Below are 21,711 nucleotides of genomic sequence, written 5' to 3'. Positions count from 1 at the left end.
AAAATAAGTCAATAACGTAATGCATGTAATTTGAATTGATCAAATAGGCTGAGGTATCAAAATAAATTTATAAAGAAACGAGAAGAGTTAAATGACAATATTCTGTGTCTTATATTTATTTATTTACACGTAAATATATTTTATATATATGTATATATATTATATATATCACTGTCTCTTATCGCATTATAACTTTTGACATTTACATGTAAATCAGCTACTTTCTTCTATTCTCCTCACTCTCATTAAAGCGGCTTATATACACGATCAATATCGTTGCATAATATTACATTACATAATAATATTGAATTTAATGTCAATGTCATATTATTATTAATTAATGCAATATAATTGTATCAACATTATTGATATGTATAGAATGCGTAACATAGATTCAAAAACATCGACATTTTCATTAATATTTTCTTTTCCAACATACAATGACATGTAGCAAAAAGAAAAAGAAAAGTAAATCGTTAGTGGACCGTAGCATGTAATCGTATCGAATATTATATAGCAGGCGAATCTTTTTTTTATAATTAATTCCATTCGTTCAGGGGATTACCCCAGGGGGTGTTAGCTAAGACACAAAGGAAATAAGTCAAGCTTCATTACTTCTGTAAACGTCTTTTTGTCGATCTGATATCGGTATAAGTATATATCTTCATCACGTTTTTTTCGGTCGTCAAAGAGTAAGATTTTCGAAATATGCTGTGCAACAAGATATAAATAGGGATTTGTAAATCTTGTCGTTACAGAGAGAACTTGTGATTTAGATTAATTCACGATTTCACAATGCTATAAGGACGCGTTCACATCTTGATAAAAAAGCAGAAAAGCAGCAGCCAATTAGAATTCGCTGATAGTCGACAATTTCGATTTTCTGTACTGTTTATTACTATCAGCGCGAATTCTGCTGCTTTTCTGCTTTCTGCTTTTCCGTCAAGATGTGAACGCGCCCTAAAACATAAGAATGTATTAATTTTTTAAATCCAATGGTTTAATTCGGTAAAATCGTCCCTGTGTATACATATACGTGTGTCATGTCAGCAAAAGATTCTGTCAAATTGATTATTTCTTCTAATCGCAGTGGGAAAACTGTTCGTACATATAAAATATTAGACTATTCCAACATAAAAATATAACTGATCACGGGATTCAATCATTAATGTCTTTTATGGATGAATCAACATGGATTAAGCGATGAAAGTTCACACGCTTAAATATTTAAACATTATTTACAATAATCTAAAAGTCACGATGGTGTCGCTACAATTTTATTTGCACTGAGAACATCACCGATCTGTCGCTTTCTTATTGGCGTCTTGTTGGTAAATCCTTTCCTAATTTTAAAAAATCAATCTTGATAAAGAGAAAATGTATTTTTTTTATGTAAGCTAAAAAAATGTCATCTATTTTAATTGTACAAATCAAATATCAAATTCAGCGATTACCCTTTTTGTAAAGATAAAAAATCCGTACATAGTATTGTATTCAAACCACAATTGCAACACACTTTTTACAAGAGTCAAGTCACCCTTTTGCGAAGTTGAGAGACTTGCTTATAAAAACTTCTTTCAATGTCGCATCACGTTTGATATAAAATTTTAATTCGGATGATTATAAAAAGTTACTTAAGATGAAGATTATTCAAGCTGGAGAATGGAACGTCATAGAAATCTACTCTATGAACAGACGACACTAATATATCTCTTAGATGCGGCATTAAAAGAAAACGTTACTTTGGTCATGCACTTGCTATATTGAAAAAAACTTATGGCCTCTGTATGGATATTTAAACAACTTTTAATAAAAAGTTCGTTCCGAATGCCGATACTTACTTTCATATCAACAAATCTGAATACGGACCAAAAAAAAGTTTCTTTATACGTACATGTCATATAAATATATTATTAAAAATGTAAATGCGTGTCATCTCGAAAGTCTCACAATCAATCCATAAAAAATATTTACTATATACAAGTTGCCGTTTCATCATTTTGGCGTTTATCCTTTCGTTAGACGATAAACACTTTCCTATAATCCTCTTGATTTGTTTACAGTCGAATTTGAGATGTATAATGGACTCTCCAACTGCACGGCAGGTAGTTACTCTCATCACTCATGTACATATATACCATATTTCTACGTACCATATGAATGATGCGAAAAACTTTCATGTAAACGCTCTAAGCAACCTGTTTACCGATTAATAGTCATTAATTACTATAGCACAAGTATGACCACAATTCAGTATTCAGTCTTAAAACAATTTCATAAAAGCTTTCCCTTTCGTCATAAAATTTGACTTATTCAGAATTATCATATTAATAGTGTCTTGGCACATCTTCCCTAGTATGTAAACATTTTGTTTATACATACATATGGTATTCATGCAATTACGAGCGGTTCGTCATCCGAAAAGCCTCGGATTACCGGACTATCTTCTTCTTCTATAAAAAAAAAGAAGAAAAATAATTAATAGATTCTTTTCGCTTTTGTTTTGTATCATTCTTATCCCTTTTTTTCCAAATTGCGAGACACCACTCACCTAAGCCATCTGTCGTACCAGGGAAGGTGGCTTGTCCTCGTCTCGTATCGTAATGGCTATTGGCGAATTGCGTAAAGCTGTGAGATAGCCTCCTATGTCGAACGACGAAATACGCGAGCGCAGCACCGAGCGCTATAACAATCAAACAGATCGGTATAGCGAGGGATAATATGCCCGATGTATTCATTATCACCGGAAGCTGCGATCCTACGAAACAAAAAAGAGAAAAAATTATTATTAAAACATAATTTAAAAAAGCTAATTGAAAAAAAAATATTTTTAAAATGTTAAAGACAACTCACCTGAAATCTGCGTGCTCCAAGTTTCACTCAGTGGACTTTGGTATCCTTCGTTCGTGACCAAACGCGCCGCGAAGGTGTAAATCGTATCTGTTTTAGCATCTTTGTAGCGGTAAGGCGGCGGATCTTTAACTACCAAGATTTTAGCAGTTGTTTCATTTATTGTTCTCGATCCTTCAGCTACCAAAATTTCAAAATACCGCTCAGTATCCTTTCGAATGTGTTCCGGCAAATCCGGTTCTTGCCAGTAAATCAAGTATTCCATATTATCATGTAAGACAGTGAGCTGATGAGGCGGCTTGATCGGTGGCGCTATATAGATGTATGGTTGCGTGGGTATGGCATTTTCGACATCTGTGGCTACTGTAATATTGTACGTCCCACCATACTTGATAGAATGGAACATGTGCTTCATAACAGTTTCGTTAGTTGCTGGCAATGTCACAACTATGTGCTTGTTCATAATCATTTCCGTAACGGAAATCTGTAATCGGGAAAAAGATACGAAATCGTGATGAATATTCTTACTAAACAAAAAAAAATACATGCATTTAAAAATTTTTCTCTAATAAGAGAAAAATGAAATTTTCGAGAAACTTTTCGTAAATATAAATCTCGACTTTCTTAAAATTTCTCGCATTGTCATTTTTTTTTTAAGAAAATATTTTGTAGCATTATTGACTCACCGTGTAACTGATCATTTCGTCGACTGCTGGACAACTTGACATCCACGAAACGATCATGCTGTCATTTTTATTTTGCACTGGCGCTACTCGCAATCTCTTCGGAGGTGCACGCTTACTGAAGTGTGTCATAACTGTAAGCGGTTGATTTAAAGGTCCTGCTCCGTAATCTCCAGTGACGCCAACGGCAAAAAAGTATGCTTCGCACGCTTCCAGATCCTTAATCGTAGCCGTAAGATTAGCAGTGATAAATTTGGCAGCTAAAAATAAAAATAAAAATATATATTCCTCAGAAAGAAAACCAAATATAGAGAACAAAATGACATCAAAAAGTAATAAGGTATCGATTATTCCATCTTAGGTATTGAAATAATCCTTATATGAAGAAAGTAAATATAAATGATTCCTCACATTTAAAGAAATCCTCCATGTTGATAGCATAGTGAATAGCATATTTCCACTTGATCTTCCTGGTGCTCTTCGGGGGGTCCCAAGTAAGTTTTACGGTTGTTCTCTGGGATTTTACTAACTGCGCGTCAAACTTAGTTATCGTGGGCAACGCAGTACCGTTTGTCGTTGCTGTCACCGAGGTGACCTTACCGACGTAATTCTTTTTCATCGCGCCGACTTCAAAAGTGTATTTAGTACCCGGTGCCAATTTGTCGACTTCCATCAGATTATTCATTGTTGTGACGGTTTGCAAATTTGGATAATTCGGTGGTGCTCTGGGAGTGATGTGATATCCGTCCACGTCCTGCATCTTTTTCCATGTCAAAGTGACAGAGTGATTCGTCGTGGCCACTACACGGAGATCCTCAATATCATCGATGTTAGCTGTGCCATCGAACGTCAGCATAACAACTTGTGATGAGACTGAGTTATAGTGTCGGTTCTTTGCCACGATCCAGAAGGAATAATTCTTGCCTGCCTCGAATGCTATATCGATGGTTGCGGAGGTTTTTAATCGAGTAAACTCTAATGGTGGTATCGGCGGTGTAACGTAGCCCAGATATCCAGAGATAACACCATTAGGATGTAAGGGTGGTCTCCAAGTCACCTCTACACGAGTACCGTTCTTCTGCGCGACCTTTACATTCCACGGCTCGCTTGGTACACCTTCACCAGTCATCACCATGTAATACTTTGCCGGTGGAGATACCTCAGATAGAGATTGGCCCTTCGCCTTCACATAAACTGTTAGATTATATTTAGTGAACGGCTCGAGATTATTGAATTGATACTCCGTGTCTTCGATCCACTCGGTAGCATTTTTCCACGGAGCCCCTGGTATCGCCCGCGCAATTGATGGCAAGAACTCAAACGTTACGTTCGATGGTATTGGCATCCACCAAAAGAGATAGAGACTTGAATTATTGATAGAACGTTCATCAACACCCATCACTAATACTTGATATTTGCGCGAGTTATTCTTCTCGCAATGTTCCTCATCGAAGCCATCTAAACAATCGCGATTACCGTCACATAAAGCTGCCAGTGGGAAGCAGCGGGAATCGTCACATGGGAAAAGACCGGCATAGCAGGATGGCGTGGCAGGTAATTCACTCGTGTGACAACCGAGCTCGTCGCTACCGTCCGGGCATTCCTCGACACCGTTGCACATGCTCGAGAGCGATACGCATGAACCGTCTTGACGGCACATAAATTGATCGTTCTCTCGGCACGACGTGTGTCCACGGTCACAATGTTGCTCATCCTCGCCGGATGGACAGTCCTTCAAGCCATCGCACACCCACGCGTTTTCAATACACTCACCGTTATAACACTGGAACTGGTGCTCGCGACAGATGCGTGACTGTTGCGTCGTGTGAACCGGAGACGTAGGTTCCAATGCACCATCCGCACTGCTGCCGCAGCCTATCTCGTCGGAATCGTCGCCGCAATCGTCTACACTGTCGCATTTCCACCAATAAGGCACGCATTTCTTGTTATTGCACATAAACATCCAGTCATTACAAGAATTTGTCGGTAGTATTGGGATTACCGACGTTGGTAGCGTAGTAGTGGTGGTACAATTCACCTCGTCCGAACCATCGATACAGTCCTTGTCACCGTCGCATGCCCATGATTTATATATACACCGATGTCCATTTTCTTTGGTGTTGTTGCATGTAAATTGCCATGACTCGCATACCATATTACTACAATCCTTCTCGTCGGCACCGTCCTCGCAATCTGGTTCGCCGTCACATTTCCAAGATGTTGGTATGCACGAATGATCTGTTTTGCAGACGATCTCATCGGCCCGGCATGTGTTCGGCTGAATGTTCTTGGTACAGTTCTGTTCGTCTGAACTATCTCGGCAGTCATCCTCACCGTCACAACGCCAACGATGTGATATACAACGGCCGTTGAGACACCTAAACTGCGTTTCGGTGCAATTGCTGTACGTACAATTCATCTCGTCCTTGCCGTCCTTACAGTCACGATCCAGGTCGCACACCCAGTATTTAGGAATACATTTGTTATCATCGCATTCAAAATTATTCGGGCTACATGTGGCACGGTTGCATTGAATCTCGTCTGAATTGTCGCCGCAGTCGTTATCACCGTCGCACTTCCAGAATTCGGGGATGCATACATTGTTGTTGCAAGCAAACTGGTTAGATGAGCAGGTGCTAGCAACGCGCGGGCATGTCGAGTTGGAGTATGGCTTGATACCCCCTGGGCATAAACACGTACCTTCTGTCATCACCATGCCATCCGGGCAGAGACAAACGTAACTATTAGAAGGTGCGCCCAGACAGATGTGTGAACATGTGTTGTTTTTCGCGCATTCATTCGTGCCAACTTGCACGCTATGCGCAAAGATCTTCAAATCCATCAGACCTGCGATCTGAAAGCCGAGTATCGTGCTGATTCCGACTCCGTGATCTTTATCAGCGACAAATATCATTGATTGTTTCCAGTCGTCCCAGTACAAATTGTCTTTGAACACGGCAACCGCGAACGGATGTGAGACACGCGCTTCATTAGCAATGATTTTCTTAAATCTTTTACCCTCAAGATCCGAGGAAGCTATGTAATCCGCTCGAGCGTCTACCCAATAGATACGTTCAGCGATGTGATCAATCGTTATTCCATTCGGCCATTCGACAGTAGGCTTAAGAAATAATCGTTTAACATCTGTGCCATCCAAGTTAGCTCGAGATACTGAAGCGTTGCCTGGTGCCCAATCGGTCCAAAACATATAGCCACGCAGAGGGTGAACTGCAATACCTCGTGGCTTCTGCAGATTATTCGGTCCCAATATTGTCCTGCGCATTCTGCCTACAGAAGGGCCAACATCTGTTCGGATGATCTGTATTCTCATCTTAACACCGTCCACAAAATATAACACATTGGACACCCAGTCAAAAGCCATTCCCTCGATGGAACTCAGATCGGTCTCAACAAGAATCTCAGGATAGCTAATTCCATTCAGACACTGTCTACCGATCGTATCGTTTACGATATCCGCCCAATATAAACAATTGTTTCTCATATCGAATTCGATTGCAATAACATTCTTTAAATCATGCACAGGTAACTTCTCCAATTTGTTGTTGTCCATCAAATCAATTCGTGTAATGTGTTCTCGTTGGGCGACCAATAAGAAGTCTGGTCTTTCATCCATCGGACATGGAATCTCATCAGGTTCATAGTTTTTCGCAAGGCCGCCAGTACAATCATCATCAGATATCTTTATATAGCCTTTCGTGCGATTATAAAACATACCGGGTTGACACGGAGTCGGCACGGCGTATGGATCATAATCGGGCATGGTTTTGTTGTGGACGCAGTGATATGGATTCCCACTAGGTATGAAACCGTAAGCGCACTGATAATCGTTCGCGTCGCATTGACAGGTCTCCAATCTCACTGGTCGATCGTAGTTTACGCCTTGATAACAATTGGAGCGCAAGGCACGTCTCTGATACGTTTCCTTACGTCCTAACACACAAGCCATGACCGGTTGTTCGGTGCTCGTTGGAGACCAAAATTTGTAATCGTCTTCTGTGCATTCTCTTTCAAATACATGTCGTAGATCAATCTTGATGATAAGCCACTGATGTTGTCCACTGTCCGATCCGAACATGGTGAATACCGTGGTATTTTCTCCAGGTTCCGTCATGAGACCGTAAACACGCAACATCTTTTCGTTGAATTCGTACGTCTGCCATGTCTCGCCCTCATCCGTCGAATATGAGATATCTCTAGTCTCCCCGCGAGATTTAAAATACTTAACTGCCACCAATAAACCTCCGTGATCGCCCATGTTAAAGAAGTAATAATCTTTTAACACTTGTTTCCACTTGAGACCAGCATCTCTAGATACATAGAGTGCCGGATGACCCTTCAAGTTAGACCCAATGACGCCAGTCGCCATTATTATCCCAGGCGCCGATTTCGAGCTCATAATAGTAGCGGATCTCGTCACTGGATACAATTGACTGAATCTCTGACTCAAATGTAACGAACAGTCTTTTCCACAGTGAATGTAGAAGCCTTCATGATTCGCCATTGGTGCCTTAAGACTGTTCCAAGTGGTGCCATGATCGAAAGTAATTAATGATTCCAAGTGTTCTGGTCCGATAGAGCTTGATTTTGGAGTACCTTTGACCCGCGATGCTATGTATATACCTCGAAGACCTTCGACCTTATAGAGATCCGTAAATGTTTCATCAGCCACATCACTGTGCAAATATAGAATCGTATAAAAATACAGATGAATTAAGAAGATATCAACAAATTTAAAGAAAAAATTAAATAAAATAACGAAGAATTTTTTAAACTTGTTATCTTAACTTGTTTTCACAAGTTTGACAACTTTCATAGCAATTATATTTGTAAAATTTCTAACTTTATTTTTATAAAAAGAATGAGTATCTATTATATTTCATTACTCACTTCAACCAGCTGTCCTTCCAAGTACTGTTGGGGAAAAACGTGAGGATACTCTCCAAAGACAATGTAAATATAGCTTTCTCGTGATCTATAACTTCGGACACGTAAAGATTGATCATAGTGTCGCCGTGCTTCACAGCGATAAAGACTCGATTAAACGATACATCTACAATATGATATTCCTTGCAATCCAATTCCGTGTTAAAATGCGCTTGGACAAATGTCTGATTCTTATAAGAGACAAAGAGATCCAGATGTTCCGTTCCATTCTATTAAAAAAATATATAAATAAAATAATGTTCAAAGTGAAAACAATTAAACTCTGAATCTTATAAGAGATTTCACAGGTAGCATCGTCACGATGACGATACCTTACCCTTTTCTTAACAGCGAACATGAAATCGCCTCTGATCTGAAAATCTTCAACGTTTTCAACGACAACGATAAATTCCTTTCGTATAGACATTCTTGCTCGCAATTGATTATTTCCTCTTATAAATGAGGATATATTTCGCAGATCTAGTTTCAAAACCGTATTCGCTCCATCAGGCTCCATGCGTTCAATTAATAATTCACGATAAGGAGACCAAAAGAAAGCCTTTACGAATTGATGAATTGGCATCCAGGTGAATCCACGATCGATTGTCAACCACAACTGAAATCGAGGTGTTCCAAAGTCAGAAAAAAGAATTCTTGTATGACCATTTTAAATTCTTTAAAATAAGATAATAATAATGGTAATATGTACATTTAAAATTTAAATAATTGTAAAATAATAATAATAAGTCTTATACCTTCCGCGATGTATCGGTTTTGTCTAGTGCGACAAGTATCCGTGGATCTAATTCGAAATACGAGACTTCATTTGGATGAAATGACAACGAGATCCTCAAAATTGTTTGACCATTATTATATGTGATGAAAATTAAACTATTCAGACTGTCCATAAAGACGCACTGCAAAAGAAGGGAAATGTCGCGAACATTCTTCAAACAATAGAATTGGAGATGCGCCAGGAAAATATACCGGCTATTTATTTTGTAATGAAACGTTTTTGTAAAGCGGAACTCACGTGTTGATAGTACTTAGGATGATTGGTGAATTTGTCTACAACAGCATATGGGGCATCGGCCTCAGACGAAACCTTGAAGTGTTCAGTCTTATTCTCAAAGCTATCACCATAATCGTAACTGATGTACACAGCGCTAGGTTGATTCGGGGAAGAGAACTTGCCTCCTTGGAAGCGTACCACGGGCGAGCTATCCCTCGCTAGACATATTATTACATTCGAACCCTCCCCAACCCAATGTACCATCAATTGTTGATGCGAATCATTTAAAGGATTAACCTGTAACGATAATAAGAAACAAAGTTTTTGTTAGAAAGCATCAACAACATCAGATATAGATCAACTTTAACGTAAAAATAAAATAATATTTATCCGGATAACGGGATAACAAATAAAGCGGAGATAAGAGATAATCGATAAGAAATTTCGATAAAATAAATAAATACTGAGAAGATAAATACGCGAAATAATCATTGTATATAAAATCAGCATGATTTATTAGTACGTGGATACAAGATGTACGTGCGTGTTACGCGACAATTTCAATAATCGTAATTGTAGCTGGGCGGATATACAGCAGGAGATGAATCATTGAATATTCATTCGTGGAAAATCCTCCTATCTCAATTAGTTGATCCTGTCAGCAGTTAATATCATGTTACTTTGGTCAATGTTCAATGTCACATGATGTTATAAACGTTCACATAAAAAGAGAAATTAGAAACACAAAGCAATGAATAATTTAAGACATTGTTGCAGATAATGTATATAAAAGGAAATGAAATGGGTAGTAATTCTGCAATTATGTAATTCTGCAGAGAATTACATAATTAGCTTTAAAATCGGAAGGAGGAAAAATCCCAAGATTGAAAGTCAGATAGTCGGCAGTAAATTGTTCTTATTCGAAAATCGTTTCAAGAACGCCTTAAAACACTAAGCATTACTAAAAGTTTTGTATCTGATTTAAAAATATCTTAAGGGAATTCTAAAATGACAGAATTATCGACAACATTACAAGTTAAAAGATACTGTGAATTGACTGTACAAATTGTAAAATATTTTTACACAATTAACATATACACGAAAAATATTCAAAATCGAATTAACGACAAAATAGAAAAAAGTAAAAATAACATTTAGTATCATTGCAAAGTTTTAATTTTTTTTCCGATTTTCTTGTTAAATCAACTTTTTTTGTATGTGTTTTAATTATGTAAAAGAATTTTTGTGAAAATTAACATATTTATATTAATTTTTGCATGTCCCAGAAAGTCCACTGTACGTCCTTAAATTAAAATTAACATTTTATTTTTAATAGTGTAATAATGCACAAAACTATTTAAAAATTGAAATTATTTATCATGTTTTTCCGTTATAATACTTACTAGGGAATGTAAACTGATATATATATATATATATATATATATATATATATATATATATATAAATAAGGGATAAGATTTTTTAAATCTTATCCGCTTATTGCAGTTTTTAACATAGTACATTATTGCCATTTTCCATCAATGTAGATCAACTTTAATGTCGGTTCAACTTACTCTTCGTCTTTTTCTAGTTCTAAAGATTAAACATGATAAATGATTTCAATTTTTAAACAGTTAGTAATGACCACTGAAAGCATAGCTTAGTCTCATTTGTACATAAAAATTACATTAAATAACATTCAGGGCTTAAAATGTTCATTAAAGATGTCAACTAAAAATATGAAGATTTGTTATCATGTATTTGTTATCAGGAAAATAAGCAAGCAAGTGCGTTCACGCATTCCATTATTCTCATGTGTGTCACAAATGTGACTAAGTGTACGTAACGTGACATAAGGAAGGTAACTGCGCAGAAAAAAAAAGAAATTCAACTATCATTGTTGAAAATCACGATCTTTGACAAAAATGAGGAAAGTTTACGCAGTTAGTTAGAATAACGAGTTTAAAGGCCTAAAATAATAACAGTGTTCGAAATAACGGCGGCGGGCATTCCAACGAATATCGTCTTGTTTACAAAGTCCCGGATGATCCGGAAAACTCATGGCGGCGCAGTCCATCAAAAAATGAGAGAAAAAAAAATTGAGAAAACAGAGGAAAGATTACAGTTAGAGTGACGGTTAGTGACCCCTCGGTAAGTGACGGCGCGGATCCGCGACGCTCCGTTTCTCTCTCTCGTCCGAGATTGATTAAATTTACTCCGGAAGAGAGAGATAATACGGCAATTATTGCCCCAGCTTATTCACGCGCCGCGCACAAAGGTCGCGCTGTGCGTCTCTCCCGATGCGACAGTCCATTGGGAAAAATTCCGCAGGACGACACGCAGTAACCAGCAGAGGGCGGAGAATGCATGCGTGTGTACGTGCGTGTGCACGCGTGTGTGCGTGTGACGCATCTATTTGTACTATACCGCTATAATGCGGTAGGACTTTTCATCGCTCACTCTTATTTGTGACGGGCGCAAAAGCAGTCGTAGAGAAATCATTATTATTATTATCATCATCATCGTGTTCGTCACCGTCGTCACCGCAGCCGCCAGCCGGTCGAATTGCGACGCAACGGCGACGATAACGGTGGTGACCTTCGGACGATCGAACGATCGTTTACGCGTACTCGTACCTTTGCCGTGATGTTTGGACTATTATTTGGATGCTGCGGCAATGGTACGTCTCGACGCGTACGTTCAAATGACGTTTCCCGATCGCTGTCATCCTGGTCGCGTAGATCCGCGCTCCCTTTGTCAATAACGAACGTCTTCTTGTATTGCTGATCGTTATGCTCCGCAACGTGCAACCGCTTCGCCGCGTCACCGTATCGCACATCGTAATCGCACTCCGTTAGTAGAACCAGATGGAGGATTAACGCGAAGTAATAATAGAGGGCCATACTCGACCGACCGGCCATCTTGCCCAAGACTGACTCCGCTCCTCGCAAGAACGGGTGTATTATACTTGAACCGTGAATGACGCGTTTACGCTAGACACGCCATTCGCGATTCAAACGATCGAACGTACCATGATGTCATGCGTGTAGATGGCGCCACAAGTCCATTAAAAAAATATATGTATTGAAAATTTTATTCACATTAAAATTTCTAATTCTTCGAATTCTTAGAAATAATTGTATTTTGTTTACGAAGAAAATTATATACGAATGAAGGCAGTATAAGATTTTGTTCCTGCTGTAAAGTGACCTCTGAATCTCTGATGAATCAATCATATTACATAATATTATTGATCGTCTGAAGGCTACATATTCAGCCTCGAGATTGCTTTGAATTGTTTCAAAGGAAGTTTCCAATAATATGCACAAAGTATATTAATATTGAGCATTTTTAGGAGAATCATTTTATATTCTTCAAATAAAAAAAAATCATCGTGATTCTCGTTTTAATACGCGAACTCTCTTTGACGTTGAATGTACTCATTTTTAATATATCTTTTATTATGTACACATAATAAAAATTCATAAAATATTTACGCGAAATTTATATTCCATATAAAAGAGAGAAGAATCGATCGCAGAAAAAGGAGTAATTTTTTACCATTCTATATTTAATGTTTTATTAAAATTGCTCGTTTTCGATTTTGCAAAAAATTAATTCATTTCATTTATTTATTTGTATTTGGCGATTTCTCTATATAATAATAATTATTAAGAATTAAATTATTACATAAAATTTGCTACATAAAATTTGTTACATAAAGTTTTGAAAAGAGAAAAAATTTGTTGTATTACAAATCAAATTTTCCTTCGACGAATTAGCACCATAATTGGATGTCGAAAGAAATAATGATGAGCAAAGAAATAATTTGCTAATTATTTGGGCTTTTTTTGACAACGCAATGACTTATTTATAAAAATAATAATGTAATTAAGATAGTTAAAAAGAGCAAGTAATTCCATTTTTTGCACAATAAAATATGACTAAGCGTCTACTTATTAACGTCATTTGATAAATATAAATTTGCGTGCAATTATTTGAATACGAAATGAAAAGTAAAAATACTCAACTTTAACATCTCGATTTACCAAGAATATAATAACTGTTTGCGAATACCAAGGTCTTCCTATCTGAATCCCTCCTTTTTACGAGGTAGGGATATGCTCACATAGTGGCACATTGTGTCCATAAAGATATATTTATCTAAATATAACATACATTAATTCACATATGTTTTATGTTTCCTAAACGTCCTGGTGAAAAAATAACTTATAATATTTAAAAAAGTTTTTATATATTTTATAATGAAGAATTTCGAAAATACTTAAACTTATTCTTCAGATTTTATAAATTTTCTTTGAAAATTATAGAATAAGAATTAGAATATAATAGAGAATATTTCAAAATATGTCAGAATTTACACATATAAAGGATTCTAGAAAAAAAAATGTAAATTTCAGTATTTTTGAAGTATTCTAATTTGTATTCTAAAAGTTTTTAAAAAATTGTAAAATTATACAAGAATTTTTTATAGTTCTGAAAATAGATACAAAATTTAAAAAAAAAATTTCACTATGACGTATCTGATGTAATTGTTTAAGAAACGTACATAAAGTCGACATATATACTACTCGGTAAATTATCAGATCAATAACGATTGATAACGAGAATAAAAAAACAACGAAAAAGATTCTCATCCTTGGCAGATAGACGACGGATGGAAGGATCGCCTGTCAGGTTCAGAGAGTGGTTTTAATGATGACGCGCAGATACAATAATAAAAGTATATTAGATAATGACATTCGCTCTCTTTCTCACTCTTGCTTCCTAGTTGGAATGACATTATTGGCGCGTCCACGTAGAAGCTCCCGCCGCAAAATGTTCGATGTGATCCAGACTCCGAAAATGTTGGGGGAAAATCAAAGCTTTTATTCAAACTCTGATTACGCGCGTTCAAACTGGATGAAATTTATCACATCCAACGCTAACTTAATTGTTAAGGAGCTTAATTAATCGTCGCTGCAGACTATTGACTTCTCATTTTTATCATAAAAAGACTATTAAACTGGTTACGGATGTCAAGATAAAATGTCTCTTATTGGACGACATCAAAAGATTACTTTATACGTGATTTGATCTGAAAATATATAATTGGCTTGAGAAATATTTTAAAAAAGCTTCTTCGCGCGAATTGATGTATAGAATGACAACTTTAATTTGTAACGAAATCAGTTTTCTTTAGAAGATAAAAATATAGGACATATATAGATTCAGTCTATTAATTTCTTCTCCTTTTAAAATTAGTCAAAACTTTTTGCTAAAAACTGATACTAAATAAATCGAATCGTTTATTTATTGTTAATATATATCCATAGAACACAAACTAACAGTAACATTACATCAATATTATAATTTTCCATTCAACAAAATAAATGTAGTATGTAACAGTTCCAGTGTTGAATAAAAAATTATATTGATGTAATATCACTGTTAGTTTGAGCTTTGAAGGTAGAAATATAGCAATTCCGTAAAAGAGATGCTGCAATGTATTTTTTGTAAAATGACGAGCTTTTCTTCTTTTAAAACATAATTTAGTATAATTGTTTAAGCGGATGTAATAAACGTAATATACGAATACATTACAGATATATTCTTTTAAAATAAAACTAATATTTATTCTTTCTTTCTTTGAGAGAATTTAATTTTCATCATTGATTGAGGAAGACCTTAATAAAGGCCGAAATTAGTTTCAACTAAAGAATGATTGAAATATACAGGAAATTCAATTGAAAAGTATATGAAAAGAATAGCTGTATTGTGTTGCACGGATATAATATTAGACGACATTTCGTGGCCCAGAATTCTCAATATCACTGATTGTTATTAATTATTATCGAGTATTAATATCTTGGCAGACTTGGTTTTTAATATATTTCACCAGAAACTATCTATTCTAAAAATGCGAAAAATGGCACAAAGCCTGCTTTAGACATATAATTCATGTAAGGTCAAAATAGCAATCTAACATTCCTTTTTTATATCATGTGCATTTTTATACTGTATTATGTACGATACTGCAGATTCTTTTCGTACTATATGAAATTATAGTTAAGATATTTTCTAACAGAAATTGGGGATCAAAAATAACAGTTTTAGTCTATTAATTTCTTCTCTTTTTAAAATTAGCCAAAATTTTTTGCTTAAAAATGATACTAATAAATAATAAAATTAATAAAGTTACTAATAGTATAATAAAAAAAATTCAATGTTTATTTTGGATTTATCTTTATTGATGTAACGACAATGTAAATTCTGACTGCATATATCACGATTTTTTATATTTGCTTGACTTTATATGTATATAGCGATATTTAAATTCTGATTTTCAGATTCATCATTACGGAAGATTCCAACACTAGGGGCCGAAACATTCAACATAACTTTAAAGCGCGTATTACCGGATTATCTCTATTATATATATATATTTTTTTTTGCATATCGCTTGCGTATTGACATCTGCATGTTGGCTTAATTACTCTTATTGCCTTTATCTGTCGACTGAAGAGAATATAATACTTCTGCAACAATTCTGCATACGTTGCCGTTTCGTCTCCGTTGCAACAAGAATCTTCCATTTAGTTGTATTAAAACGCTACAGAACGTTTCATATTTCATAAAACAAAGATCAATTTCCTTTCTGAAATGATTCCTTTGTGGAGCACTTCATTTGAGAACGATATCTTACCTTACTCACCCCGAGATAAACAATTGATTAAATGAGAAAGCAACAAGCATTATCGCGTCATGATTACGTTTATCAGTCTCTTTTTTTATAAAAAATTAACTTGCGTTTGTTCGTATATTCCCTCTCATACAAAAAATTGGCGGATTTTCATATTTTGGGGAAGCGCGAGAATTGTTTCCACGAGTGCATTTTTAAGATTCAGACACAATAAAAAGCACAGACAATATACTGAAAAAAGATTTGTTAATTCTGATAGAAAAATGTAATAAGTCTATCAATTATTCTAATCGAGATAATCAGAAATTCAATTACAACAGAATTCTGATTAATATGATCAGAATTCGTTTTGTTTGCTACTTCTAGTTAATACAATCAAATCATTTTTTTTTTCAGTGTAAGAATAGAAAACACAGGCAATATATTTCAATGTACCAGAAATTACGTATCAACGCGCAGCAATTTCTGGAAGGTTGAATTTTGTTTGTGTTATTCCTCGTTTCTATTGCCTGTGTCTTTTATTGTGTCTACGGGGCCTTATTCCCGATAATTCGATAATTCGCGGTAGACGTAACTAGGGCGAAAGTTATTGTGCGGCGTAGTTTTTTTTTTCTAAAGCCTCTCAGCTTCGCACGTCGTGCAGAAATCGATACCGTCGCAAATAGATATACCGCGTGCTGTGTTCGCGCTGTCACATGCCAACACGTGCTCCCGCGTTTGACATTTAACGTGAACCAATTTCGCAAATGCAACTTTGTAGCCGAGAGTTGTCACGCACCGACTATTGTAGTCGCGTATCTTGGCAAACCATTCGGAAAGAGCGGGATCCAGATCGACCGAATGCGAACAAACAGCTTGTCTGAATCAGCCGTGCGAATGACGCCGCGGTGGGAATAAATTCGTTCGTTTAACAAATAAGTAAAGAAGATAATATTCAAAATAGATGCCTAATAATATTTTTGTGTAACTTTTTATAATATAATGTAATATTACCATTTTTATAATATTACATAAATTTTCTTCCAGTTTAAACTACCGATTATTTGTTGGTTTTGAAATATAGTTCTATAAGCTGAAACTGGAGTACGTATAAATATTACAAATTAAATTGATATATAATTTAATATTGCTGTTGCTAATGAGTATCTTCAAAATACTGTAGAGAATTTATCGACATCATCTCAGCCAGGATTTGAAATTAGATCTCCCTTATTCATTCGTGTTCATTCGCTTAATCTGGATCATAACTGAAAGCGATTAGCTCGCAAAAAATATTATAGAAAGAATTGGGAAGAGAACAAATGTTCACGAGACGACTGCGTGATTCACTTTTTGGATTCACGAGCGTTTGCTCGTGCCTGCCGAATCCTTATTATATGGTCTTTTTGCTAGGACCAATCACGCTTGATATTTGATCGCATTTTATTTCTCAACGAAGCTGTAAAAAGGCACATTAAAAAATTACACGTTGACCTTAACGAAGTTTGAGAGTAAAGTAATCGGCGCGTACAATTACATTTTCGTGTCTCGCACGATGACAATGATAGGAATGAAGCGAGAGTATCAAATCTGTTTTACAAGCGAAGATGAAACTAGTAAAGCCAATAATACGATATAACGTTAGCTATGAAGGAAATGAGTATAGTACTTTTTTCGCTGAAGAAAGATATTGTGCCACAAATGCATTTTAACATATCGAAAGAATAACAATCTGAAATATACAACCAAACATTTAATTTAAGCGAATATTTAATGATGCATATTGCACATTCTTTTCGTTTTAAAGCAATCCCGTTACGTGAATGCTCGAAGAAATTTTTATTTAATCTTGCTAATAATCACTGATAATATAATTATCTTGAAAATACTACGCGTTTTTCTTGTTAAGAACATATGGAGGACAGGTTTCGTTTTAAAACGAAAAGAATCACCATGTCAAAAATTCGACAATTATTTTATATATATATATATATATTATCTATTATAATAATTTTTATTTCTTATAATTTAATGCTCTTCATCATTCTGTATTTATATATTTATAGAGATATATTTATATAAAACACATAGCTATGACATACCAAATGTTGTTTGCTTAGCAATGCGACTCTGATATTCAACGTTCTTGGCTAATTGTAAATGCACATGCATGAAATTATAAAAGCGGGTGTACGATTGTTTTGATTAGAATTATTCTTATGACGGACATAATGTATGTGTGTCTGTGCGTGTGTGTATGTGTGTGTGTTGTGTGTGTGTATAGTATATACAAATCTTTTAGTAAGCTTAGCTAACAATACAATTTTACTATATGAACTTAAATATCTCAAATATTCGACATGAGTCATAAAATTGAGGAGACTATCGCAGATTACGTTTCGAAAGATCAAAGTACACACCGGATCGATTGATTGATCGAGTCGCATCGAGTCGAGAAACGAATAAAATGTAATTTTTCTTGCACGTTACCAAAAATTATTATAGTTCCTACGAAGTGTACTAAATTAAAAATTTTCCCAAAGCGAAGAAGTTCTCAGAACTTCCCAATAAAGAATCTTTATACTCTAAAAAGAAAAAAAACAAGATGAGCGTGATAAATATTAAAAAAGAAAATTAACAATTACAAAAGAGTAATAGTATAGTCCACATGTCACGCCAAATGTCGAGTCGGAATCAAGTGAGATATACAAGTGATTCGCAACAATGATATAACACGGCTATAATAATTTACCGTAAGCGCTCACTTAATACAAACTGTATCATTTACGCGAGTCCAAAGATTTTAAATACTCTTGCAGAATTGTGTGATATATGGAATCGTGTAAGGGGGAAGGGATAAGGGAAGGGAGGAAACTCTCTCTTGTTAGCGTTACATTTTCTTTATAATTCTTCAATGTGATATTCCCTTAGGGCGCTGCATATTTAACAATTTGTTAAAAGCTAATTATATAATATTATGTCCCAAGTTAGTGTGGCTCTTAAAATATATGGCAGTCATCCGAACGCAAACAGATACGTTTGCAGGAAAAAAAGTCAAGTAAAATACTGCAGTGCGATAATATGATAATGAAAGCGATATATCCTAAGCGATCAGCACGGCTGGAATCGTTCTCACCCTCCTTTTAGTATATTGTCGGAGATTATATCTACTCTGTAACGCGAAAACTCGCATGAAATGCGATAAAATGCATTAAAAGACGTTAAAAATCAGAACTCATCATATAGAATATAGACTATAAAAATCATCATAAATCATGGACCAAGATATATCTCCTCCAATCCACGTTCTTTACAGACACAACAAGATCGAATCCGTCTTCTATCGAATTACATTCTTAAAAGATTGCTGAATGTAAAAACATCACAGCAACTTATAAAATACTTTGTACCACAAAGAAGACATTTATTTCACTATTTCCGCGACAAAGAAATGATCGTGCATCTTAATGCGTGACAATATATACGCAAAATGTAATAGAATTAAATCCGGTGTTAAAAGTCTGATCACGCTAACGTGGGACATGAAAAATGTCGCTTGTTCTTCAACTAGCAATATTGCAAAGTGTCCAAAATTCATTGAAGAACTAAATTTAATTAGACTTTCAATAGCCTACACTTGTAAATATCAACATATAACCGTTAAATATCTCCGTTCTTCGAAAGTAGGCGTTTTCAAAGACCCGCGTTCAATCCGTCCTTCAATTCATTTCATTACACCGTGGCCATGTCTTCTAATTTTATATTAGCGTTGCTTTAACCATGTAGAGCGACGAAACATTTCTGATAAACACGATGTTGTGCAGACGCATTACGAGCGGCTTTACACCGTACTTCACTGCTCCAGTTTAGCTGAAAATTAGTAAACGTGAAAGGTGATAATCATTTTATCATTATGATAACCAATAACAGTCACTTCAAATTATTGTTCTTGTATTACAATTTAGTTCAATTATATATACGACGACGAGCTTATAAGAGAAAGGATATACTATAGGAAATTAAAATCCTTAAACAAATCATTAAAATGCATTTTACAATTTTTCAAGATATTTAATGAGTTGCGTTAAATAAAGTTTAATATTAGCAAAAATTTAAATTAAGATAAATCACAATAATTGACAATAAGTCATCGCCCAAGACTTGAAAAAAAAATTCGTTATACTTTTTCTACTTTCAATTATTGCAGCTTATGCATTTATACACTATTATTTGTGGAATACATATGTTACATAAGAAGAATGCTAGTATATAAGAATTTCAACGCATCATAAACAATTATATATCACTTATAACTAATATATAAAAATAGCAAATATTCCGTCTTTAAAAAGCCACATATTATAAAATATGTGTCTCGCATGTGTCTGAAAGTAGACACGCGGACGATCGGACGATTACCTCTACGATAAAAGTTCCTGGGAATATTCTGATAGCAGAAAAGCGTGAAGAATAATGACGATGTCAGAAGCGGGTGATCGAACATTGCTACAATATAGAACTTGACAATGATACACAATAATCTGAGTATCTACATAACACACTATCTTATGCGAAATAAAAAAAGTATTCAAAATGAAAGCGGATAGATATATATATATATGCATATTAAAAAGCACCTATTTACGTAGATGTCGAACGATGCGGTGTAGAGAACAATTGCGTTTTACATATCCGCCATTACACGAGAATCTTTAGATGGTAGACTCTCTGCAGAAATTTACATCAACATAGAATCTCTCCAATTATGATTATTCTTGTAGTGTATCGCTTAAGCACTTTGTGGCAAAATTTGCTGGCGAAATACAGAAAGCTCTACACTCATCCAAATCCTCTCGTTTCAGAGAATTTTTATGTAATCATTCCGCATTCACAATTGGAAGAACATTCCTGTTGTATTTTCAGAAGCTAATAATAACGAAAGACCAAATAAAAAAAGAAAAAAATTGGAATGATGATCGATTATAATCGTGCAATAGTGTACGACGGTAGAATGATCTAGAGGATTGTGTGTGCGACTCACCGCATTTCTAAATGTTGTTCCAATTGTGTACTGTTTCATACGTTCATTGGTTTCGCTTTCTACTTTTTGGCTTTTCTAAAATATGATAAATGCAATATGATCGAATGCGATAGGAACGACGGATGGAATTTCATATGATGTGAAGTGAGGGCGCGCATCTTCTCGCGAATCATTAGCTTATGCTTTACGAGATGATCGTCTGTCACTCGAGAATGATAACGTGAATGTTCTCTACGATAATCAAGTAAAACATTGCTCGTGTCGTTTAATGATGAATTGAAATAATATTTCAAACAGATGAATCGATAAGAAAAGAAAGATTGTTTCGAAAAGAAAAATTAATGTTATAAAATAGAATATGAGGAATGTTGTTAAAGGGAAGTAAAGTGATGGAAGATGATAAACGCGTATTTTTTTATTGCTAACAGAATATTCTCTATCAATTTCATCGGGACGTGTTCGAAAGGATGAAGCAATGATAATAACAAATTAACAGACA

At 35.2% G+C, this 21,711-nt stretch overlaps 2 protein-coding genes across 10 annotated transcripts in view; both read right to left on the bottom strand.

The window, feature by feature from the left end:
* Positions 1-87: 87 nt before the first annotated feature.
* Positions 88-12,530, bottom strand: LOC105150968 (sortilin-related receptor). Its single transcript, XM_011064383.2, has 10 exons — positions 12,126-12,530; positions 9,511-9,786; positions 9,233-9,394; positions 8,815-9,093; positions 8,442-8,707; positions 3,945-8,227; positions 3,537-3,793; positions 2,854-3,334; positions 2,552-2,758; positions 88-2,453 (listed from the first exon to the last, which is right to left on the bottom strand). Exons 1-10 carry the CDS (start codon positions 12,408-12,410, stop codon positions 2,392-2,394), a joined length of 6,558 nt encoding a protein of 2,185 aa, XP_011062685.2. The 5' UTR covers positions 12,411-12,530; the 3' UTR covers positions 88-2,391.
* A 3,188-nt stretch (positions 12,531-15,718) lies between these two features.
* Positions 15,719-21,711, bottom strand: part of beta-Spec (spectrin beta chain) — a 42,156-nt gene continuing 36,163 nt past the window's right edge. For all 9 annotated transcript variants that reach the window (XM_087402654.1, XM_087402658.1, XM_087402661.1 and 6 more), the window contains one exon: positions 15,719-20,041. In XM_087402654.1, the coding sequence (XP_087258780.1) occupies positions 20,038-20,041 (4 nt within the window). In that variant the 3' untranslated portion in view covers positions 15,719-20,037. The remainder of the gene's footprint in view (positions 20,042-21,711) is intronic.

This window comes from Acromyrmex echinatior, chromosome 2, assembly GCF_024713525.1.
Source record: "Acromyrmex echinatior isolate Ae372 chromosome 2, ASM2471352v2, whole genome shotgun sequence".
Lineage (NCBI taxonomy): Eukaryota > Metazoa > Arthropoda > Insecta > Hymenoptera > Formicidae > Acromyrmex > Acromyrmex echinatior.
This window is presented reverse-complemented; position numbering and strand designations above follow the sequence as displayed.